The sequence below is a fragment of the Mercurialis annua genome, linkage group LG1-X, assembly GCF_937616625.2.
Source record: "Mercurialis annua linkage group LG1-X, ddMerAnnu1.2, whole genome shotgun sequence".
Lineage (NCBI taxonomy): Eukaryota > Viridiplantae > Streptophyta > Magnoliopsida > Malpighiales > Euphorbiaceae > Mercurialis > Mercurialis annua.
The window spans coordinates 40934516-40959654 of NC_065570.1; the positions used below are offsets into that span (position 1 = coordinate 40934516).

At 34.4% G+C, this 25139-nt stretch overlaps 4 protein-coding genes and 1 long non-coding RNA gene across 5 annotated transcripts; 3 read left to right on the forward strand and 2 right to left on the reverse strand.

Annotated features, from left to right (window-relative positions):
- Nucleotides 1–720: 720 nt before the first annotated feature.
- LOC126665460 (uncharacterized) lies at nucleotides 721–3505 on the reverse strand. Its single transcript, XR_007637606.2, has 3 exons — nucleotides 3335–3505; nucleotides 3180–3257; nucleotides 721–1601 (listed from the first exon to the last, which is right to left on the reverse strand). It is a non-coding gene; the product is annotated as an uncharacterized LOC126665460 (long non-coding RNA).
- Nucleotides 3506–7772: 4267 nt separating this feature from the next.
- On the reverse strand, nucleotides 7773–14958 carry LOC126669464 (uncharacterized). The gene is made up of 4 exons (XM_050362939.2): nucleotides 14904–14958; nucleotides 11228–11389; nucleotides 9504–11117; nucleotides 7773–9422 (listed from the first exon to the last, which is right to left on the reverse strand). The coding sequence occupies exons 1-3, from the start codon at nucleotides 14956–14958 to the stop codon at nucleotides 9856–9858; spliced, it is 1479 nt and encodes a 492-aa protein (XP_050218896.2). The 3' UTR covers nucleotides 7773–9422; nucleotides 9504–9855.
- Nucleotides 14959–17705: 2747 nt separating this feature from the next.
- Nucleotides 17706–18692, forward strand: LOC126669481 (uncharacterized). Its single transcript, XM_050362963.1, has one exon. It carries the CDS (start codon nucleotides 17706–17708, stop codon nucleotides 18690–18692), a length of 987 nt encoding a protein of 328 aa, XP_050218920.1.
- Nucleotides 18693–19704: 1012 nt separating this feature from the next.
- LOC126669490 (uncharacterized) lies at nucleotides 19705–20800 on the forward strand. The gene is made up of 4 exons (XM_050362975.1): nucleotides 19705–19810; nucleotides 19863–20181; nucleotides 20326–20489; nucleotides 20541–20800. Exons 1-4 carry the CDS (start codon nucleotides 19705–19707, stop codon nucleotides 20798–20800), a joined length of 849 nt encoding a protein of 282 aa, XP_050218932.1.
- A 42-nt stretch (nucleotides 20801–20842) lies between these two features.
- Nucleotides 20843–21716, forward strand: LOC126669500 (uncharacterized). The gene is made up of 2 exons (XM_050362987.1): nucleotides 20843–21193; nucleotides 21318–21716. Exons 1-2 carry the CDS (start codon nucleotides 20843–20845, stop codon nucleotides 21714–21716), a joined length of 750 nt encoding a protein of 249 aa, XP_050218944.1.
- Nucleotides 21717–25139: the final 3423 nt, after the last annotated feature.

Below are 25139 nucleotides of genomic sequence, written 5' to 3' on the forward strand. Positions count from 1 at the left end.
CCAAAACTCATTCCGACGTGCTTAACGACTTTCCTAACGTATCTAACACCAAAATAACATCTAAATCCATCCACAAACACAATAAAAACGTTTAAATCGAATCGAATACGTAATCGCGATACGGTTTCGCCGTAACCTATCGTTTCAAATCATTTTTCTATCGAATTTACTCAAATAAATGATGAAACGACGTGCTTACCGTGATTCGCCACTGAATTACAATCAATTCGAGTTAAGAAACGTCGAAAACGGACGAGAAACGGAAACGTACGAAGGAAACGTAATTGATCAGTGAAGAACGAAGGAAAGGAGCTGATGATACGCTTCTGGATGATTCATTTCCTTATCTCATTTCTTATATATGATTGGTTAAATTGCACTTTGGTCCTTGAAACTTTTCAAAAGTTTCAATTTAATCCAAAACCTATCCGCGTCCAAATTTTAAACGGTCTCCGATTGACTCAAAACTTTTATCACTAATATTATATATTATTTCGCGGACTTTGGCGAGATAAATTCCTTTACTGGATTTATAATTTACTTTATATTAATTTTTGAAGTTATATCCTCAAATCCCGCTAATTGACTTATTAAAATTCATTCTAAATTCAATATAATTAAATTAAATTCTTCTTAATTTAATTTATTGGAAATCTCGACACGTGGCACGACTTAATTACCTTAAAATATTTTGTAGTATTACATTGACTGTCACGACCCAATTTCATGAATCGTGACCGGCGCTAGGGTATGGGTATGGTTGTACCAAAACCCGTAGCAAGCCTTGCGAAAATCAATTAAACATTTAAACCTGCAGAAACTGCTCGGGGGCAACCGAGACTCCAACCTAGGTCTAGCAATTTATATTACGGTTCTAATATAAATAACTTAAATATCTTGAATATTCCACATCATTCCTTAAATTTAATAATATCGTAATCCAGAGTAATCATGCCAAATATAAATAATCGAATATATCGACAATTCCAAAGTGAAATATCAAATGAAATAAATAACTAGTTCTACTGCGGTCTAAGAGTTCGAAAACAGAAACTAGTTTAATAACATAAAAACCTCCGAGGAATCAAAAGAATCGGAGTGGACCAGCTTTCAAATTATAAACCTGGAAAATTTGGGACAACAACGGGGTCAGATATACTGAGATGAGTTCGCAATACTATTTACATTTATTAAGTTTAAAACCCTTAAATCAAAACATTTTTTATACTAATATAATATGATTATGGAAAACAGTATTGAAATGATCCCAGCGTAATTATGACATAGCATACCGATAAACCCAGAGTGGACGGGAACAAATCCTCGTCATATAAATATACCAGCGTAAGCAAGACTTTAGTTTGCCGTTTCCCAGAGTACTTACCGGTGCACACAGTCTCGATACAAGCCTATCGAGTAGCTCGTTTCAATCCAGATCCATAATCCGTAAAAACAGTTCAAATGCATTTATAATATTAAAATACGATGCGGTACTTAATAAAGCGGTAAATAGCACTACAAACTCACTGTTTGCTTATCTACGTGAATCTTGGCAAACAGCTAACCATGCGTAGACTCCGAAGCACGAGCATTCGACGGGTCTAAAACAATATATAAGTTAAAATCCAGTCAACCCCTAACTCTAAGAATACTAGACACCACATAGAACTAGCACAATACCAAATCTCGCACAAGTATAGCCAAAACAGAATGGACAATTAATTACAAAATGACCTGGGTAGAAACGAACCACATCGAGTAACACAATAGTCGATAAATAAATAAGCCAATTCTATTGGGTTTCCGCTTTAAAATCCGATCCGAAAAATATTACTTAAATAATATTTAAATAATAACTTAAATCAATTCCTCAAATACTGGGTTAGCCGAGTTACCAATAACTACCAAGCTACCTCACATGTCGGGTGACCCAAGTCTAACCCGACCCAAAATATTTTATCAAAATATAAGTCAGAGTTTATAATTCCCAAAAATCACTTTAATAAAATAGATATAATCATATTCAATTATAAACCATAGTTTATAATTATAGAATCAACTTGATAAAATAATAAATCAATATTTAAAACGGAACCCAATAGCTTTAACTTCAAGTAATCCAATTTACAACCAAAAACTTAATCAAATAAGTTTTAAAAATATTTAAGGGCTAAATTATAATTTAGCCAAAAAGACATACCAAAAAATATTTAAAATCAAATATAATTAGCCGAGTAATTATATTAATTTAGATTATAAAATAATCATCGTTTTCAATTTTTTCAATTTATATCTCGAAACGAAAACCAAAAGTTAAAAATATACGTATAATCACATTGGCACGCTAAGCCAAAATCTCAAAATAATAATTAAACAATAATATTCAATTCCCATTGAATATAATTAAGATAAATAATTTAAATCAAAATAATTCAAATTATAATAAGATTAATATAAATTCTTAATTTAAAATAATAATATCCAAAGTAATTAAAAATCGTAATTAATAATTGAATTGCCAAATTAAAAGTCGAACTAAAACCCAAATAAAAATCAAAATTAATTAGAAGTGATTAATTAAAATCAATCATAAATAACCCATTGGTGTAATAACAAATATTTTAGTGATGTAGATGGCCCTTTAGCTCAAATAATATCAAATCAAATTAACCAATGTTACAAATCAACATAAAAACAACAGTGGCCCATTTTAACCAAACAATATCACAATCACATAAAGCCTAACCCGCCAACCATCATCTTCACCAAATTTAAACCATAGTAAATTGCTTATAACAAACAGAACCAAGGATTTAGAAATATTCAAGCCTCCAATCATCAAATTCATACTAAGCAATTATCAAAAATTCCAAATCTAATCACAGCAAACTTTGAAATCATATAACCCAAAAGTAATCAACCAAGAACAACACAATAACCATCGCCGCGAGAATCGTTCCAAGAACGACAAAGAACAACAAAGACAACTGAGACGTTTAAACAAATTATCAACCTGATTTAACTAATCAAAAATCTCTAGGAAGTAGTTTAGGCAAATAAACCAAAGAAATCATAAAACCAAAGACTCAAAATCGGCAGAGACAATACATCACAAAAAACAGAGAATATAACTCAAACACGATGAAACGGCAACGGCTACAATAGATAAGATAACGTACCAAATCTGAATCTGAAACTATAGAATTGTAGGGGATCGAGTCTACTACAGCTGAGACGAAGCGGTTCTCTAAACAAAGCTAAAACGAAAAGAACAATTCAAAATACGAAGGTGTCGATTTAACTAAAACTGAAAATAGTGAATGTTTATACTTACCGAATTTCACAATGAAAAAGGAGGGTTATTTCTAGAGTTTATTTCCAAGGATTAGAGAGAATTGCGACGGCTCGAATTTTGGTTTAAGAGTGGAAAGAAATTAGGGTAAAAGAATGGTTTTAGTTGAAGGAAATAAGAGGAAATAAAGAAAATGTTGCTACTGTTTTTCAATTTGAGAATAAACCATGAGTGTATGGCTTCAAAAATTGCCCATCTTCCAAAAGAATAGGCCACCAGTACGTGGATAAAATTAGGACTTAAAATAAATGGGCTTTCATGCATGGGCTTGGTGGCTCATCCTATTTGTTTTTGAATAAACAATATACATGGCCAAAATTTTAGTAATACAACCGAACACGAATCAAATCACGACCGAATCAATGAACGACTCAAATTAAATTAAATGAAAATATGTAAAAAAAAAATAAAAAAAATACGGGATATTACATTGACCAACCCACTAACCGACCACCATCGGGCAACCATCTCCAGCCGACCACCGCCGGTCGACCAATTTCCGGCCAACTTCCGGCGACTTCCGGGCAGTTTTCTGGCGACTTCCGGGCAAGTTTCCGGCGACTTCCCGGGCAAATTTCCGGCGACTTTCCAGGCAGTTTTCCGGCGAATTTCCGGACAGTTTCCGGGCAGTTTTCCGGCGTTTTTTCGGGCAGTTTCCGACGACTTTCCGGGCAGTTTTCCGGCGACTTTCCGAGCAATTTTCCAACGATCCTTCAGATACATTTGGATTACTCTAGGAAGCCACCATCCACCCTCCGACAACCTTCCGTCGACCTTCCGGCCATAGCCACCTCCAGGTAACTTCCTCCGACCCTCCGAGCAACCACCATTCACACTCCGGACACCTCCAGCTAACTTCCGGCGACCCCTCTATGCAGCCGTTGGCCACCTCCGGATGTTGTTAGGTTTCACTATATATAAAATATATACACACCCTTATAAAATACATTTGGTTGATCTCAGATGACATTAGATTGAATTTTGGTTGACATTCAACTGATTTTTATAGAAATTCGGTTCATCATTTACATGTAGATTTTAAATTTGATTTGATATTTTACATGTAGATGTTAAATTTAATTTGATTTCAAATTTATATGAAATTGATAACAAATTTCAGTAATTAATATTTAAATAAATTAATTTCATTAAAAATAATGAAAATATTTGGTTGATTTGCGGTTGACATTTAGTTGATTTACGGTTGACATTTAGTTGATTTACGGTTGACATTTAATTTATCTTTAAAATTTGGTAAAATTATAAAATAATGATTTTAACAAATTAAAGAGAACTCTTCAAAATAGTAAAAATTGTCACTTGTCAACATTAAAAAATAAAAAAAATAGTAATAAATTTGATTTGATATTTTACATGTAGATGTTAAATTTAATTTGATTTCAAATTTATATGAAATTGATAAAAAAATTCAGTAATTAATATTTAAATAAATAAATTTCATTAAAGATAATGGACATATTTGGTTGATCTTCGATTGACATTAGATTGATTTACGGTTGACATTAAGTTGATTTGCGGTTGACATTTAGCTGATTTACGGTTGACATTTAGTTGATTTTAGTTGACATTTAATTGATCTTTAAAATTTGATAAAATTATAAATAATGGCTTCAACAAATTTATGCGAACTCTTCAAAACAGTATAAATCGTCACTTATCAATACTAAAAATAGTAATAATAGTTTTGTATTGTGTCACGGAAGAAGTTTTGAATTCCAATTCCACCAAAGTAAAATGATATTTTATTTATTTTTTTAAATGTTTTACCACAAATGTCGGGCGACTCCACGGTTGACTTTATACATGTAAAGATAAATTTAATTTGATTTCAAATTTATATGTAATTGATAACATATTTAAATATATAATATCTAAATAAATATATTTCGTCGAAGATAATATAAATATTTAGTTGACATTCGGTTGATTTATGGTTGACATTTAGTTAATTTTAAGTTGACATTTAGTTGATTTTAAGTTGACATTTGATTGATCTATTGTTGACATTTATTTGACTTTTAAATTTGATTTTTTTTAAAATAAGTAATTCAACTGATTAAAGTAAATCCGTCAAAACATGAGAAGTAAACGTTTCCCAACATTAAGAAGGGAGAAATAGTAAGAATTGTTTTGAAATGGGTTCGAATTCCATTGAGAGCAAAATGATTTTTCTTTAATTTTTTTAATATTTGACCACAATTGTAAACCCACAACCGCGGTTGAGATTTTACATGTAAAGATCAAATTTATATGTAATTGATAATAAATTACAATAACTAATATTTAAATAAATAAATGTTGTCAAAGATAATAAAAATTCTTGGTTGACATTCAGTTGATTTACAGTTGATATGCAGTTGATTTTTCGTTGATCATTTGTTGACATTTGTTTGATATTTAAAATTTAAAAAATTATAAAATAAGAGTTTCAACAGATTCAAGCAAACCCGTCAAAACAGTAGAAACCGACGTTAGTCGATATTAAAAAGAAAAAAAATAGTAATAATTGTTTTGAAATGTATCGCGGAAGGAAAAGAAAAAACAAATATTATTGATATTTGGTTGACAATTAGTTGATATGTGGTTGACTGTCAGTTTATTTGTAGTTGATTCTCGATTGACATTTAATTTATCTTTAAACTAGTCAAACTATAAAAGAAAAGTTTTATTAAATTTAAAAAAATTGAAAGAAAATAAAAAAATTGATAAAAACTTGTAAATCTTTTAAAATATATATTATAATATAATCTGCATTTGTATATTTAGCGTTAAAAAAAATTATAATAAATATATTACGGAAAAAAAGTTATTTTAAAATTATATATAATTTATTTCAGGTTGACAACATGTTTACAATAGGTTTAGATTTAGTTTACATGCACTTTCATAAATTATTGTGGAGTATTTGTATATATAATAAAGAGTAAATATATGCAACAAATAAGTTTTGTCTTAGTGGTTAGGCTCTTAGCTAAAGGGAGGAAGGTCCTGGGTTCAAACTCCACTAAGAGCAAAATGCCATTTTATTTAGTTCTTTTAATATTGACAAAATTACAAATTTGGTGTCTCAACTATTTGAAAATAAGTCGTTCAATGTTTATTAATTTTTTTATCAATTAAGTGTCTAAACACTAAATCCGGTAGCAAGAGCAAAACAAATTATACCTGGACGTTGAAAATAAGTCGTTCAATGTTATATTTCTCATTCCGATTTTGTGTATCTAAAAGCTGACGTGGACGTTTTTAGTGACATCATCGCCTTTAATAATGTACACGTTGGCGCCATGTTGAACATTAAAACTTAAAATAATCTCTCGTCTTTTTTGCACCTATTTTTTTGTCGTCATTATTGCACCTGTTATATATTGCTATTAAATACAAAAAAGAGGAATTAGGGATTGCAAGTGATAGAAAATAAAAAACAAAAAATTAGCTGTAGAATTGTTCACGAAAAGAGAAGTATATTAAAGGAGTAGTGGAAGAGCAGATTTATGATCGTTATTAACGTCGTGACTTCTGCAAATCTATGGAGACGATTCTTTGTATGTGCAAAACAATATGTAAGAGATTAAAACTAAAAAATAAATTTCTTTTGCTTTATGAACTGAGGTAAAAATGAGATTTAGCTTGGTTAGAAATTAATTACAGAGAGGATGGGGACTTTCCCAATGGGTTGATTCTCCAATATGAGCAAGAGCAAAACAAATTATACCTGGATCGTGGTGGAAGATTAAGGTTAGAGGTGCAATCGAAAAAAGAAAAAATTCTAGACAGTAGTTGGAGTGTTAATCTTGATGTTGTATTTTAAATGAAAAATTAATATTGGAGATTGTAGTGTTATGGTAACTTGAAAATTTCATTTTGTTTTTGCCAAACTGGTATGGAATTAGAGAACTACTTGAAGTTGTATTCTGTTTTTATCATAAATGATATGATATGAATATTTTTTTGCAATTTATGTGTTAGTTGAAATGTCAAAATGAGAAGATGAAAGACAAATAAAGTCCAAAGAAGTGTATGATGAAATGACAGAATGAGAAATATAACTATAATGGTAAGCAATTCTTTTTATATCAACTTAAAATTGGAGCAATAGACACCACCTGATATTGAAAAAAAATCCAAATACGTTGTCATCTGTCATAATATAGACAAACCAAGTTCATTAACTTTAGTTGCAAACAAAATAAAAAATACATCAAGTTTTAAAATTATATAGAAGATAATCAATATTTTTAATCTTCAATTCATTTCATGTTGTGAAGACTCAATTCTTCTTTTTTGATTGTTTTTGTTGTGTAGTACTCTCCTCCAAAATGTATGTCTTTGCCTTGATCTTTTTTCTTTGTTATTGCTCTTTCCTTTGAAACCTATAAGATAGAAAATAAAAATATTGTTAAAGCAAACAACAACATTAGAAGAAAAAGAAATAAAGATTTAATTATACCTGTAACTGATTGGAAGTTATAAATTTCTTTCCCCATTTTTAAATCCATCTGTCTTACTTGTCATAAAGCTCGGTTCTGGTTCCTTTCCAGACCTTCTTTTTCCTATAACTATTACATTTTCTACTGTTGTTCTTGGCTGAAGTTTATTTAAAAATATAAAATCAGACCTTAAGAATACATATACAATAACTACACATATTGCCAAAAATAAAACACTTACATTGAGAGTTATGACATTATACTCATCTGTTTGCACACCATATCCATATGGATGCCTAATCTGAAGATCAGATATGGGTTTTGGGCCCTTAATAGCAATATCATAACAAACCTTTCTTTTTTTACTATAAGGAATCAGCTTTGGTTGCAAACTTGGTCTTGAAGCTTGTGAATATGAATGCTTACTAAGTGACGAGGCAGTATATTGATTTACATATGTTGTTGAATGACTTCTTGCGTAATAGTTAAACAAGCATATATTCACTTCAATTATAGATACTAAGGCTGTAAGCAAGTGTAAAGCATTCAACCAAATAACAAAACATGCAAGCTCTATATTATAATAAAAATGTAAGATACTTACAAAATTTTCAAGTGAATGATCTTGTTGAGACTCAATTGGCTGCGACGCAACCACAACTTTTTCAGGAAGGTTAGGTTGATTTGCTTGGTATGAATTATTTTCTTTCACATACTTACATGTTTTCCTATTATGTCCAACCTGATAGCATCGTTGACAAGTCATTATTCTCCCATTTCTTGACAATTTATGTCCATTTCTTAGTTCATGCTCTTCCATTCTCCTTTTCTTTGCTGGTCTACCGGGCATCCTCCGATCAGGCGGTGGCTGTGGAGGATCATTATCTGTTTTCTTCCAAAATTTCTTACTATTCATGAGACTCATCATGAATGAGTATGCTTGCATGTATCTTTCTTTCCCAAAGTAGCTATGAACAAAATCCTCAGGATTTTTACCTTGGTGTTGTATTGCACAAACAACATGAACACAAGGAGTACCAGTTAAATCCCAACCTCTACATAGACACGTACGTTTTTTAAGGTCCACAGAGTATGTGTCACCTTTTTACTCAATCTCAAATGCATTATTACCATTATCTAGCAAGTGACATGAAGTGCTACCCAAACAACTTTCATAAAGTTTCTTTTTAATTCTAGGTCCAAAATCACATATCCATTTATCACAAGTATCTCGGTTCTTTCTAAGTCTATTCATCACCAATTTTCTAATATCCTCTAACATAGACAACACATTTTTTGACCTAGCATCTACAATTTGACCATTAAAGCTCTCAATCAAGTTGTTATCTACAATATCACACTTTACCTCAGTGTTAAAGTAGGCTCTACACCAGTGCCTAGGATGAGTACGTAGAATATCTTCAAACCCTTTTGGAGTTAACTTTTTTCAGCTCTTTCATGTTTTGTTCAAAATCAGGCATGTTGTTGGACTTTGCACAAATCCAAAACTGCTTTTGTAGTGGCTTTCCTTTCTGTTCCTTTCGCCAATTTGCATGCAAATGCCTTGCACAAAATCTGTGTTCTGCTTTTGGTAATAGAGTGCCTACTACATCCAATAATTCCTACCAAATCAAGAGAACAATATTTAATAAATAACATTAAATAGAGGTAAATATTTAAGTTTAAAAATTAGTCAAGATTACCTTTTGTTGATCTGTAACTAGTGTCCAGCCATCTTCATCTTCCAAATCTAAATCTTTTATCAACATTTTGATGAACCACTCCCAATTAGCATAATTCTCTCTATTGACAACAGACCAAGCGATGGGAAACATTTGATTGTTTCCATCCCTACCAACAGCAGCTAAAATTTCTCCCTTTACAAGTCCTCTTAAATAGCATCCATCTAAGCCAAATATTTTTCGACATCCACCTAGAAACCCTTTCTTCAAACAATCAAAAGATATGTATAATCTATCAAAAATTGGAAGTTGGGCTTGAATAGGTTTATGTACTTTAATCGCAACCGTGTTTCGTGAATTTGATCTTTCTATTTCACCCAAAATAATCCCATAGTAAACCAAATTCTTCAAACACATCACCCTCGACTATCTTTATTGTTTTCACTTTTGCTCTTCTCATCTGTGTGAATGAAATATCCACTTTCAGGTCTGTCTTCACTAATTTAATGAGATCTGTGACTTTCATGGAAGCTATACAATGATACTTATTCAAATAATTTTGAGCAAGCCACATACCTGTTACTCTTCTGTTAGTTGAGGTAATACCACAAGTGTGTCCTTCGATAAACGTCTTCACCATAAAAGCACTATTAGCCTTCTCTCTAGATGCATACAACACAAAAGGGCAAAATGTTTCCTTACATTTAAATCTGACTTGATCAGATGTGTTCCTAATTAACTTCAAATCCCTTTTTTCTTGAATTGAAAATCTTGTTACAACTTCTTTAAATTCTCCTGGTCCTTTAAATATCATGCCTAAACATATGTTTATCTTTTCAGCTTTTGAGTCAAACACGGGGAATCTACTTTTTCTCCTTACTGCATGGTCACAATCGCTACCATCTGTGCTTATTGCACTCCATTCATCATCAGAATCTAACTCATTCTCATTAGTGTCGTCTTCTTCGCCTCTCTGAAATGATGGTAGTGCACTTGCTTGTCTCGGAGGTTCATTAACCATAACATCCCCAATTCTTATCCTTCTGCTATTTGATTCTTTTACAGCATTCCTCGCTTCTTGTAACTCCTCATCATCATCAGATAGCCATTCACAATCAATTAAATATGGATCTTCTCCATTTTCTAGATTTACATCTTCAATTCCCACGTTTAAATCTTCAACGTGTTGTAACACAATGTTTGCACTATTTTCTGCATTTTCTTCTTGAACAGTTTCGTGATCTGTTGCTTCTTGACCATCCCAATTATTTTCTACACGATATGGTTCTCTGTCTCCTTCCTCATGTGCAATAAAAATATTTTGTCCACTAAGAAGCTCTTCAGGAATTGTTCCTAATATCTCATCTTCAATTTCCTCACAATTTTCCTTTCCCAAACTGCCGAGAATGGCATTTATTTCTTCAACTAAAGAGGACTGAGTAGTTGTTACTCCGGACACCATTCCCACATTTTCTTTCTCATTCTTATCATTATCATTTCTTTCTTTCTCAGTGTTTGCATTTACTAAACCTGCTACTGTTGGACCACAATCATCTAATGTGATATCAAATATATCATTATCATCATTTCTTTGACTTTTCTTTGCTCCACTTTTTGCTACATTGTCATTTATACCTGTAGGAATTCTATGCTCAATAAAAATCTCTATTCTCTTGTTGATTTTTAATAAATGAATAAAATTAGAGAATGAACCCTTATATAAAAATCTAAGCCATGTAATAGACTCGCTTCTGGTACTTTATAGTGTATTTTTACTAATTCTCTATGTAGCAGAAGCTTTTTAACAGCTGATTCTATGTAATTTAAAGAAATTTTTTCCACATCTGCTACCTTTATATCTACTATTTCTCCACCAACATATAGTTGTCTTGCTTCCAAACCAGTCTCTTTAACAAAAAAGCCACCATAAAAAAAATAAACCACATGCTCATTCATGCTGATAAAAAAATAAAAGAAAAGAATAGTCAAAACTCTAATATAGAATATTGATTAAAGTACCTAACATATGTACAGAAAAATATTAATTAAAGTATGAATTTTTAAGAAAAGGAAGAATAAAGACAAAATATGTATACAATATTGTCACTTATCTAGCACATTCAAACATATGTCTATCTTGTATTAATATATAAAGAATATAAAGAGAGAGAGGGATAGAGTGAGAAAGAGTAAAAAATTAAATAGCATACCTTCAATGTAAGTAAATCGATTGAATTAGAAGCTCTTAGAATCAAAATTTGGAAAATAATCTCAAAGTGACAAAACTTTAATCGGTAATTTGTCTTAGATTAGGTTTTGTTTCTTTAACTCATCGTCCCCAATTTAGTTTCTTTTAACCTAGCGTTTTTTTACTTTTAAGTTCCAATATGGAACCTACATGGACATTAGGTGGAGTGATGATGTCACTAAAAACGTCCACGTCAACTTTTAGATACATAAAATCGGAGGAAACAACTCAAACGCTACCGGATTTAGTGTTTAGACACTTAATGGGGAAAGGGGCAAATACGCTCCTATGGTATATGATAAGTAGCAAGTAAGTCTTTAATAAATTTTAAATCTCAATTAACCGCTTAATGTTTTGGAGTTGGAGCATATAAGCCCTTGTTAGTAACAGATGTTAGACGGTGTGAATTTTTATCTACGTGTGAAAGTAAATACTGATACAAAACATGAGTTGGCATTTTAAATGACAAAATTGCCATGCTATCCCTTTCTTTCCTACTACTTCTCTTTAAAAAAACACTGTGGCTCCTTCATCAGTTCTTTCATAACTATTGAACAGGAACTAACCCTTTCTCGCTTAACATGATATTTAAATGCATCAATAACATATTCAGTTGGACAATTTTTATTTTGGTATGATTTGTTTAAAACTAGTAAATATGGTAACAAGTACTTTTTATTTCAATTTCTATGGAATCAACCAAAATTATGCAGCAATTATACACTCCCACCGCTCTGCCATTGAGTCTCCATATAAAAATCAGCAACAAAACCATAGTAATAACAAGGACCCCCAAAGATGAGAATTTTAATCAAAACGTGCATATGGGTTTAAGATGGCGAACAGCAGCAACAACTGCAGGTTAATAGATCAATCAAACTAAGGCCAATTTAGACAAACAAATACCCATTTTTTCACATTCCTTTAAACAAATCCCCACATCCATAACAAAAAGATTAACAATGAAATCCAGCTTTCATGGGATTCAAACGGTTAGAACTTTCGTGAAATATAGCCAGCGTCCCATTTTTGATCCGCGACCACCGCCCGAGACCGGAGCATCGATGGATAATGATTTTTGGCTGAAGCAGCGGCGAAGATCGATACATCATATGTGGCCATGTCCTATGAGAACACCACCTGAATGAAGACTGATAGAGAATTCATCGGTGGTTGTGGTGGCCATTGAGCGGGATATAACTGGTGAGATAGATAAAATTGTTGCGGTGGTGATAGATAGGTAAGAAAACGAGACAGGGAACAGATGAATGAAAAATTTAAGGATTTTAATTTATTTTCTTATTTGTTTATTATATTATCATGAAAAAATTAGCCATGTCAGGATTGTTTTCTATGTTGACTTACACATTTGACTATACACGTAGGATGAATATAACGGGATTGTGCTAAAAATTAACTTAGTTAACAGCATGGGCTTATATGGTCTAACTTTAAAACGTTAAGTGGCTATTTGAGATCGAAAATTCAGTAAGGGCTTACTTGTTCCCCGTCATATACCATAGGGGCATATTTGCCCCTTTTCCCGACACTTAATTGATAAAAAAAATTTAATAAACACTGAACGACTTATTTTCAAATAGTTGAGACACCAAATTTGTAATTTTGTCTTTAATATTTGACCACAACAGTTGACTGATTGACTAGTGTTGACCGTCGACCATTGACCAGTGTTGACCGCCGACCGCCGGTCCGATCGCCGTTGACCGCCGGTCCGACCACCGTTTACCGCCGACCGCCGCCGTTGACCGCTGGTCCAACCACCATCCCCTAACTGGTCAGACCATTCCCCAACTGGTCAGACCATTTTTGGTCCAACCGCCACCTATTCCCTTATTCATTAACTCTTGATGAGGGGTAAAATTGGCTTATAAATGTTTCGAGGTATAAATGAAAAGATGGAAAATAAAATGAGAGATATCTGCATATAATTTTTTTTTTGAGTCGCTTACGTAGACTTTTATAAATATTGAGATATAGGGTGTAATTTCCTCTAAAATATATGGAATATTTTGTGTATATATATACAAGCCCATTCAGTTTTAACTAACTTTGTTGTTTCTCAATTTTTTTAGGAAGGCGGAACTGACTTTGAAGACAATTTCCAAACGTTTTATTTTCTAAAAGTTTATTTTGCTAAAAATATGTTGAGTATTTTAAACTTTCCAATTCCGCAGTAGACTTGTGCGGTCTTTAGCTCTAATGTTTGTACACTATATGCAACATCTTTTATGAATGTTAAAAAGGTTGAGTGTGAACATGTATAAAAAGCTGAATATGAGATGTGAAACAAGACATAGTTTTGATAACTCCCACGAAGACGAGGAAGCAATGTGAACAAAAAGAAAAAGATAATATTCGGAGCTACCATTTTCATTCTCCAGTGATTGTCTCGGATCGAAAAATTGGACTGTGACAGTTTAATTCGAATTCTAAATAGTCGAATTAATTACTTATTGTAATCTGAGTATAAAAATACTTCATTCGATATAGTCGCGAGCCTATTTAAATTTTAGCTAATTATTTTACCACCTATTTAATTATATATTTGCAATAATATTTTGAGTCTTAAATTAAGGTTTGATTTTTAAATTTTTTATAGATAGAGGAGTCTAGTCTAGTTTGAGTTTCAACTATTCTATCGAGTTAAAATCGAACTCTATTTATAGAAATGTCATATTTTTTTATGTTAGAGCATCTCTAATTATACTCTTTATTATAAAGTGTATTTCATTAAATAAATAGCATTTTAAAAATAAAAATGAATATTTTTAATCCAATGGAATATGTAATAAAAACTCTTTATTTTATTTTATTTTCACAAATATTGATAAATTTAACTTTATATTTATTTTATTGTTTTTCTATTATTGTTTTTTGCGCATAAATGTATAATTAAAAGAAATAAATTTTAAAGAGTAAATAAAGTACTATAAATGTATGATTAAAAGAAATAAATTTTAAAGAGTAAATAAAGTACTATAAATGTATGATTAAAAGAAATAAATTTAAAAGATAAAATAGATAAATTTGCATGTTGGCCGTCTATTCATAGAGACACTCTTACAAATTAAGAAGAGTATAAATAGATGATATATAAACTCAACAACAAAGAAAAGTGTAACAGAAAGAGCAGGTTCTTAGTTATCACTTACCCACCCCTTCTTTGCTTAGGTCGGTGATCTTCAAAAGACCAGAAAAATTATTCATCGCTCTTCAACAAGTTTAGTTTCTTCTAATTTAGATCAATGGCTCTACCAATACCTCCTCTGGATTTTGAAATAATGAGTATGCCCATGTTCTTTGATCTAAACCCTAACACCTTTTTCCAAGGAATCCAAGAAGTTGACGTCCAGGCTACCAAACGCAAACTCCATCCGAATTTTGACGCAGCCTTTAAAGGTATGCAATATTCTTTCTGCTATTTTTTTTTGCTATTCATAAATAGTATTAGGGTTTTTTTTTTTAGTTTTGAAAACCCTAACGCGTGAAAATCAAGAAAGATTGACAAAATCTTTTTGAAACCCTAATTCTAAACAGCTTTCTTCTGTTTGCAGAGAAGAAAGTTGAAGTGGACGAGGCCTCTTTAGAGAAGAAACTGCAGGCCACCAGACGTAAACTCCATGCGAATTATGATGCGGCGTTTAAGGGTAAGTACTATATTTCTATTTCGTTTCTTGCTATGTATAAATAGTATTGGATTTCTTTTGGGTTCTGAAAACCCTAATGCGTGAAAAGCAAGAAAGACTTAGAAACTTTGTTTGAACCATAATTTTAAATAATTTTCTTTTCTGTTTGCAGAGAAAAGGCAGAAGAAGACTCAGTCCATTTGCTTGGAAGATTTGCCAAAACCTTCTCCTCTCAAGCCCTCAAAGATCAATGGTGCAAGAAAATCTTACGGGATGCGCCGCGTTGTAATTTGCTGAAATTAGTTTTAGTTACTTGTTTATCTACATTCTTGTAGTTTTCGATTCTTTATATTTGTTACAGTACAAATTTAACCATATATGAAATTTGTTAGTTTCCAAGTTCCATTGTTAAATCTAGTAGGAAATTCTCAGTCTTTCAAATAAACATTTGTTTACAAACATGACTTTTTTTTTTGAAAAGAATATAATTTGATCTTACATGTTTCCATATTTAATTTTACTTTTCTTGGCTGTCTACTTTTCTGGTTGGCTGCTTCACTGGGACTTCATATATTGGTTCTTATTACGATATGTTGATTCAATTTATTTAATGAGTGTTTACATGATATAGACACATTTTTAGGCTTCAAACTGTAATGTAAATTCTCTGAGTTTTCCGATGAGTTGGGGAGTTCAAATCCTTTTATAGGGTTTTAGTTCTTATAGTTGTTTGTTAATTTTGTTCAAAAGTCTATAAGAAGTAAAATCGGTAGTGTCATAAAACAAATATAACCCAAAACCCCATCTCCTTTGCCATTGAGTACCAAGACTCGAACCAACATATAAAAAAAGGTCTTATGGAAATATATAGAGCTCAAAAAGAAGAAGAGAGATAATTACAAAAGCACAGAAAATGGCTCTTCAACTATAATGATGATTGATATTTTAATATCTATCTTTAGTAAAAAAAATAAAAAAAAACCCAGTTTCAATTTTAAGTGTTAAGCAAAGCCATAACTGATAATAGATAATTAATTATACCATCATCACATAGTGTGTAGCTAAAAAGAAACACTCAGCCATTTTCGGTAACGAAACTAGCAAAAGCGGGAGGGACTTTGCGGAATGATCTTGGAGGATGGGTTGGCAGTTTTTCAACTACCATCGGGGAAGGGTCTGTCCTTGAAGCTAAATTCAAAGGTGTTCTTCTTGGTCTTCAAATGGGGTGGAATATGGGGTTTAAGAGGATTAAACTTGAAGTAGATAATCAAGATGTTGTCAATAAGATTTTAAGCAACTCAGAGTGTGCCCAGTTCCCTAATGTTGCGGCGGCGATTCGGGCTCTGATCGATAGAGATTGGGCGAATTTCGCTGCAAATCACCTAGCGTCCTTGAGTGATGATTACGTGGTTGGGTTTTATGCTCATCAGTCTCCGCCCTCTAGTTTGATTCCTTGGATCTTGCATGATTTTTATGGAATATCTTATGATAGAAGTATTAATTATAAGTCTTGTTTGGGCTCTTGCCCTTTCCTTGTACCAAAAAAAAAGCAACACTCGGCAAATTTGAAAGAAAAGGTTTAAGATGGAGAAAAAGTTGAGCAATCGGAGCACGGCAGATGTACTATTCATAGCTAGCATAACACACACATCATTGTTGTTACATAGATTTGAGCCAATGATATCAAATGCTCTCATAATAAATCTCAAATGTGCCACATTTAGCTGATTAGTGTAAAACACAAAACACCAAAATTTGAGGGGAAAACATCAGTTTCTTCTTAGCAAATCTAGTGAGAGCATTTGATGAAAAAAGTGAGTTGATTGTAAAAAGGAGAAGATGAGTGGGAATTATATTAGGAAAAGAAAAGAGTTTGTTTGGATTTGAAAGAGAGATTGGTAGGTGGGGTGTTAACAATTGTAGAAAGCATTTAAAAGAACTTATTTGTACCACTGAGTTGAGTCTACTTGGAGTTAAAAGGCATAAATATTCCTTGGCAAATTTAAGGGTTCATCTGCACTTTTCATCAATACGTTATGAAACAAGTCTCCACAATGGATGCACCCTATAATAAATCATTTCCTATTTTCTGGTCTTTGATCCTTCATGAGGATTGTATCGGGTTTTTTTCTTCTTCCAGATTCTAGTTTTTGATCCTTCACAAGAATTATAAAATCGGTTTGTTCTTTCCATATTATGTATGGTCTTTGATCCTTCACCAGAATTGTAGGGTTATATGTACGATTCATGCCGTTATGTACGATTTTCTCTCTCCTAAATTCTCTCGGTGCACGATAGCACTTCCTTGATAATCCTATGTCGTCTTCCATGGCGAAAAAACAGGGGAAGAAACCCGCTACCCAACTGGCCAAATCTACTCAGAAGATGATTAGTAATGAAGAAAGTAATGAAACAACCCAGAAATTTGAAGAAAAACCAGAAGTTAGCAAAGTGGTGAATGAAGAAGTTAGCGAAGTGGTGACTGTAGATGTTAACATTGCTATTGAGAAAGAAGTTTCCCCAAAGAAGACAGATGAAGCTGTTAATACTAGAGAGGAGAAGAAGATGGAAAGGAGATGGGCTGACCTAGTTTCATCTAATAGACACAAAGATCCTGCGTGTTCCCTGAAGTATATACCACTGATGATTTCAAATGGTGTTCGTATTGCCAAAGTTATGGAGGAGGATATGGTGGATGAAGTGGAAAGATGGAGCCATGCTGTTCTTGGATGTGTTTATGGGCTCACACCTAGGTTCTACAAACTACAGAGTTTTATAAAAAATAGATGGGGAAAGCTAGGGTTAATTGATTTTCATCAAATCAAGCCCAACCTCTTCGCTTTTATATTTGATTCTGAGGAAGGAAAGATGAAAGCAATAGCAGATGGTCCCATTACCTTCGACAAACACCCCCTCATTCTTCAAGAATGGAAAAGGAAGATGTCCTTTGATATGCAAGAAGTTGCTTCAGTCCCTGTCTGGGTCAAATTTGCCATGCTTCCTTGGGAGTATTGGAATCCAGAGTCACTTAGTTCAATAACAAGCACTCTTGGAAAACCTTTATTTGCTGATAAATGTACTAGGGATAGATCAAAACTGGCTTATGCTAGGGTCCTTATTGATATGAAATTGAAGGGTTTGTTCCCAGATTATGTTATAATAGAGGATGAGGAAGGAGACCAGCTCATGCAATCAGTAGAATATGAATGGAAGCCTATTCTCTGCAGGACTTGTAAGAGATTGGGACACAGGAATTGTGAGAAACAAAAAGTTTGGATTGCAAAATCTGATAGTGTTGCAGTCAATGTAGATTAAAGTGAAGGAAAAGAGGGGAGCTCAAAGGAGCTTGAGGTCAGACCAAATGAGCCTGAGGCTATTCCAGTAATAGAAAAACATGACAACAATCAATTAATTGCTCAGAATACCCCCCCCCCCCCCCCAGTTGTGTCTAAGAATGCAGAGGAAAAGGATGGTTTTAAACTTGTAACCAACAAGAAGAAGAACAAGATGATTATGAAAGGGAATGCTGATAAAGGAATTGATGAGGTTTCTAAACCTGCAGGTATAAACACTAAAATCCCTAGTGGTATGAAAGATTATGTTCAATCTAAAAGGCTTATAAAGCCTCTGGATAGAGGAAAATGATTATAAGTAGCTAGAATGTAAGGGGTCTTAAGGACACCCTGAAGCAGGCTGAGGCTAGAAGCTTGCTTATTAATAATAAAGTTGTTTTAGCTGGTTTGGTGGAAATTACAGTTAGAAAAACAATAAAGATAGAATCTGGGGTAGCATGAATTTACATAACTGGGAGTTAGTTGATAATTATGAGTTTTCAGACATTGGCAAGATATGGTTAGTGTATGATTGCTCTAAAGCTAGTGTTCAGGTTTTGATCAAGACTGAGCAGATTATCCACTGTAAAGTGAAAGTTGATGATTCTGAGTTCCTTTGGTCTATCATTTATGGATCAAACCAGCTTGAGGATAGGAAAGGGTTATGGGTTGAGATTGTAAGGATTTCTAATAGTGTGAAAGAGCCTTGGTTAATTCAGGGAGATTTTAATGCTGTGTTAAGTGACAATGATAGATGTGGGGGTTTGGATATTGACAATCATCATGATGCATAGCTTTCAGATTGTATCAATGGTGCTAGTCTTGTTGAAATGAGGAATATTGGATGCATCTATACCTGGAGCAATAACTAACTTGATGATAAAAGAATTTGGCATAGATTGGATAGAGCCTTCATTAATGGAGAATGGAATGACTGTTTTCAAGATGCCTATTGCGAAAATCTCCCAAATGGCATTTCTGATCAAAGTCATGTTATGGTTCATTGTAAGAAAGATGTTTATAAAGGCAAAAGAAGTTTCAGATTCCTAAATTTTTGGGTCAAGCACCCTGATTACAAGAAGATTATTGAAGAGGAGTGGGGTAAGAATTACCAGGGTTTTCCATATGTTTAAAGTTGTGCAATAGATTAAAGCTATTAAAAACAGGCTGATTAGACTGAACAAGCAAAATTTTTCTAACATCGGTCAACAAGTTAAAGACCAGAAGGAGCTTCTTAGAAATCTCCAAAAGGACCTGCAATTGGATCCTTTGAATTATATCCTATTTGAAGAGGAAAAAGCTATGAATAAACATCTTAGAAAGCTGATTTACTATGAAGAAAGCTTTTACAAGCAAAGATCTAGAATCCAGTGGCTTAGGCTAGGAGATTCAAACACCAAGTTTTTCCATAACTCAATCAAGCAAAGAAGAACTAAAAACAACATCTCTATTATTAAGCTTGATAATGGATAGTTTATTACTGATAAAGAAAGAATGCTAGAAGAAATGACCAGCTATTATCAGAATCTTTTTAGCAACAATATCACTAAAAGAAAGCATATTGAGAGGGAAATTATTAATCAAGGGAGAATTCTATCTTAAGAGGATGGGATCAGTCTTACTAGAGATATTACAGAAGATGAGGTTAAGAGAGCAGTTTTTTCCATTGGGTCTGAGAAAGCAACAGGGCCAGATGGTTTCAACAGCGTTTTCTTCAAGAACTCTTGGGATATCATGAAACAAGACATTATGAAAGTTGTTCAGGATGCTTTTACCTCTGGTAAGATTCTCAAATAAGCTAATTCTACTGCTATTACTATCATTCCTAAAGTTAATTATGCTGAGTCTCTTGGTGATTTCAGACCTATATCTTGTTGCAATGTAATTTATAAAGTCATTTCCAAAGTCCTCACTTGTAGGATTAGTCCTTTATTGTGTAACTTGGTGTCTGCTAATCACTCTGCCTTTATTCCTAAAAGAACCATAGCTCATAACATCATGTTGGCCCATGACCTTGTTAGGAATTACCATATTAAGTCTGGCCCTCCTAGATGCCTCCTTAAAATTGACCTAAAGAAAGCCTATGACTAGGATTTTGTTGAAGAGACCTCACTCAGTCTTAATTTCCATGATATGACTGTCTGCCTTATCATGGAGTGTATTAAAACTGCTAGTTTCTATGTTAATTGGAATGGGAACAGTGGGAATTTGTTCAAAGCTAGTGAAGGGCTCAGACAAGGAGACCTTATATCCCCCATCCTTTTTGTCTTATGTATGGATTACCTCTCCATAAGCCTTAAAAAGCCTGATTCCTCCTTCTCTTTTCACAAAGGCTGTAATACTTTAAAGATAAATCACCTGATGTTTGCAGATGACCTCCTCCTGTTTTGTCATGGTAGTATGAAATCCATTGAGTTTTTCCACAACACTCTCTCTAAGTTCAAAAAAACCTCTGATTTTGAGATTAACCCCTCTAAAAGTCAGGTCTTTTTTCTGCAACATGAGTGAAAATGACAATAATAGTATTAAAAACAAGTTAGGTTTCAGTGAAGGGATCCTCCCTCTCAGATACCTAGACATACCTCTTATTTCCACTGGAATCTCTAAGATTGATTGTAAAGGGATTACTTCTAAAATTACTAGTAGGATCAATACTTGGACCAGCAAGTTACTGTCTTATGCAAGGAAACTCCAGCTTATCCAGTCAGTCCTAATGAGTATGCACGTCTTTTGGGCTTCTGTGATGATTTTACCCAAGAGTGTTATCAAAGATATTCAGGGAATTTGTTCTAGATTTCTATTGAATGGTGCTACTGAGGGCAGATACAGTGTTATGGTCTCTTGGAAAGATATGTCCAAGACAAAGGATGAAGGGGGCCTGAACATCAAAGGGATTAGAGATTGGAACAAGGCAGCTATTAGCAAGCATGTCTGGTACATTTTCAACAACCCTGACTCTCTCTGGGTGCAGTGGATTAAGAATAACAAGATCAAAAAGGGAAGCTAATGGAGTGTCAATGCTAATAACACTACTATACTGTAGCGTTTTTGCGACGAAATTTTCCGTCGTTATATACCCCTAATCTGTCGCAAAACGCATTTTGCGACGGAAAAGGTCCGCCGGAAAATTCCTGGTCGCTAACAAAATAGCGACCAAGGCGTCGAAAAAATGGCGACGGACGGTCCGTCGCCATTTCTCCAAATCCGTCGCCAATTGCGTCTCCCCAAAAATGAAAAAGGAGACGAATTGGTTAATCGATTTTGCGACGGACAGATTCCGTCGCCAAATATATTTAATTTGCGACGGAATAGTATCCGTCGCAAAATCAAAACATTTGTGACCGCGAATTCCGTCGCAAATTGCCCTTCTTTGGCGACTTAAATAAATGGCAATTCGCGACGGAATTTCCGTCGCAAATCCGTCACAATTTGGACAAAATTTTTCTTATTTTTGTCAGTTTTCCTGTTTTATTCATGACGATTATAACCTGTAAAATCTACTATTTGCAACTCACACTAAAACTCAATTTCCGAAAAAGAACGCTGTCATATAAAAACATGTTATAGTTTACATATCGTAACAAAATGTATAAAGCAAGAAAATACAAAATGTATACAGTGACAAAATACAAAATGTCAAAAATACAAACATGACATTACAAAGTCGGAGTGTCGTCATCATCTGAAGGACCTGGGGGTGGGGGTGGGCGATACTGCGGAGGAAGAGTCTGCATCATCTTCGCCATCTCAGCCTGAATAATCTCGGCCATCCTCTCATGGGCGCTCGCCTGCTGGGCACGGGGAGCCTCCACCTCGGTGGTAATCTGGCGCAGTCCATCCTGGATCCCTGCCTGCACACGCCGCTCGATCTCCTCGTCAGGTCGCTATGACTGTGTGGACCTGGTCCTCGCCCTACTAGACATCGTCGTATCCACGTACGCACTAGTCGTTGAACCCAACCCGTAGACACGCCGCTTCTTGTTGACGCCCTCGATATCCAGAAACAGCTGGGTCTCGTCCATTTCCGCTGTGCTAGAAGAACCACCATCTCCGGTCGGCGGATGCGATGCAGCAGCAAGTCTCTGAGCAATTGCATCCTACAGAAAGATTGAAAAACATATCATGTAACGGCTAAAAACGCATAACATATGAAATGTAAGTATAATTCCTAACAAAATTTCGGCAGCATTTCCTCTATAATTTGATCAACACCCATTTTTCAGGGACACCCTGCAAACATATACATTTCTTATACAAACCACCGGCTGTTAACACACCTAATCTAGCATTTATAATTTAAATTGAAATATATTTTACACTAATTTAATCTAACACTTAAGTAAAGTAAAACAACTAATAAAATTATATAAGTTCATGACTTACACTCATGTCCTGGGCCCTCTTGTCTACCATGACACCCTTATCAGCTTTCGTGGAGTGCATCCGAGTATACAACTCCGTTGCGGCCGAGCTCTTCAGCCTAAAAGAGAAATAAGCAATTTGTTAGATCATTAGAAAAAAAGATAGTTGGAGTTATCTAATTAGATAGAATTCTAAAAACAAACCAACACATCCATATGTCGGATGGCATAATGAGACCCCCCCGGTATGGCGTACTGGTCCGGAACCGGTTCCTGCAGGCTCGCTCATCCGATTAGCACGAGCTATATCGGACTTCTTCTTGTCGTCCTCTGACGCCTAGAAGGCCTTCCAAGAATCCCAGATCTCCATTATGTGTTTTGGGTTTCTAGGCCCCGGTACCAAAACCGTTAAAAATATAAACTCATCCTTCATGCACATGCCTGAGGGAGATTGTACGCGTCAAAATGACCGGCCACGAGGAATACTGCTGCCCAAAATTGGTAAATGGCTGAAACTCATCGGAGCATAAGCCTTATTTGATATTTCTCACTTCATCGATAAACTCAGAATGCAGCTCACTAAAACGTTTCCAAGCCGGAGAGTCAAACGGGTGGCACATCTTATCATCATCCATCTCGTGGTCTGTGTGCCACGTTATATGCCGGGCAGTGGCTTTCGAAGCGTACAACCTCTGTAGCCTTGGAGTTATTGGATAATATAACATTTTACTATATGGCACGTTAGCCTTTCTTTTTGTAGATGTGTCACAGGTTTCCACCACGCATAATTACAAACTTTGCAGTGCGTTAGACCCGCGTCCTCCCCCAATAAATCATACAATTATAGAAACAACAGTCAATAACCTCAACCGGCAACCCCAAACCTTTGACCAGCTTCTTAATTTTAGCAAAATTTGTTGGCATCTTGTTGTCCTCCGGGAGCAGCTCTTGTATCAATCCGCAGACGTCGTCTACTAAAGCTACTGAACCCTTATGTCGACACTTGATCTCTATCACTTTAGCAGATGCAGAAAATGGAGAGTGTCTGCTATTCCCAGGCCATATGTCTTCTTCAACCGCACGCATCACATCAGAAAATTTATGAGCTTCTTCATTCAGGAGCTCATCTTCAGGAAACGTTATTTTTAGACCGGCCGCATCAAGAATCATTCTTTGAGCGGAACTGAACTCACCCGGCCCCTCATTTTCATAGTCAAACTCAATATCCTGCTCTGGTAACTGTGCAAGGGGAGGGGGATTCAAAATGCTCCCCTCGCCAAGAAAAACCCATACTTGGTAATCTTTCACAAACCCATTCTTCAATAGATGGAATTTCACCTCATCGACATCCCGAAAGCTTGTATTTCGACAACCTCTCTTAGGGCAGGAGCATTTTATCTGCACTCCACTCGTACAAGCGGGATGTCGTAATGAAAATTGGACAAACTCCTTCACATGCTCCTTATACCCTGTGGTTAGCAACCCGTTTGTTAGACTCCTGTACATCCAACTGCGGTCTGTCTCCATTTCTGTAGCGCAGATAATTAGAGGTGGGGTTTTCACTCGAGATATGCAAATTCAATGTAATTGATTGCTGAAAAAGGTAGGGCCCTATCCCATTCGCAAAACTGGCGCCCTGTAACTCGGCCAAGATATATGCCTGACAACGGAGAAAAATATTCGGCAGCCTTCCGGCGCCGTTCTCCTTTAGTGCGATATTTAGTATATGCGTTGTAACGCTAATTATATATTCCACGAGGAATAAGCGTTACAAACATATATTATACATCCACCCGGAAAACAAACGCTGGAAAACAACCGAATAATTTTCTACCGCTACTAGACATATATGGTTTTTCGTGATCGAGTTATGAAAGCACCAGTTTTGCGAACTGTACAAACTGTACAATCCCGTGTCATTCAATCTCTTGAACACACGGGACGGGAACTCTATGGCTAGGTTTACGATTTTATTCGGTGGGAATAAAATCGAGGTTTATTTAGGTTGAATATTGTAAATAAAATATATTTCAATTAAAATAAATCAAAATAATCGATAAAACCTACTT

Coding starts and splice junctions, on each gene's coding strand:
- LOC126669464 (XM_050362939.2), bottom strand. CDS start 14,958: ATGAATAATTTTTCTGGTCTTTTGAAGATCACCGACCTAAGCAAAGAA. Junction 11,390..14,903: donor CCTAAGCAAAGAAGGGGTGG/GTAAGTGATAAC, acceptor TTTTTGTTAAAG/AGACTGGTTTGGAAGCAAGA. Junction 11,118..11,227: donor CTATAAAGTACCAGAAGCGA/GTCTATTACATG, acceptor GAATTCCTACAG/GTATAAATGACAATGTAGCA.
- LOC126669481 (XM_050362963.1), top strand. CDS start 17,706: ATGGCGAAAAAACAGGGGAAGAAACCCGCTACCCAACTGGCCAAATCT.
- LOC126669490 (XM_050362975.1), top strand. CDS start 19,705: ATGGTTCATTGTAAGAAAGATGTTTATAAAGGCAAAAGAAGTTTCAGA. Junction 19,811..19,862: donor GATTATTGAAGAGGAGTGGG/GTAAGAATTACC, acceptor AATAGATTAAAG/CTATTAAAAACAGGCTGATT. Junction 20,490..20,540: donor TCAGGATGCTTTTACCTCTG/GTAAGATTCTCA, acceptor TCATTCCTAAAG/TTAATTATGCTGAGTCTCTT.
- LOC126669500 (XM_050362987.1), top strand. CDS start 20,843: ATGACTGTCTGCCTTATCATGGAGTGTATTAAAACTGCTAGTTTCTAT. Junction 21,194..21,317: donor TTAACCCCTCTAAAAGTCAG/GTCTTTTTTCTG, acceptor GGAATCTCTAAG/ATTGATTGTAAAGGGATTAC.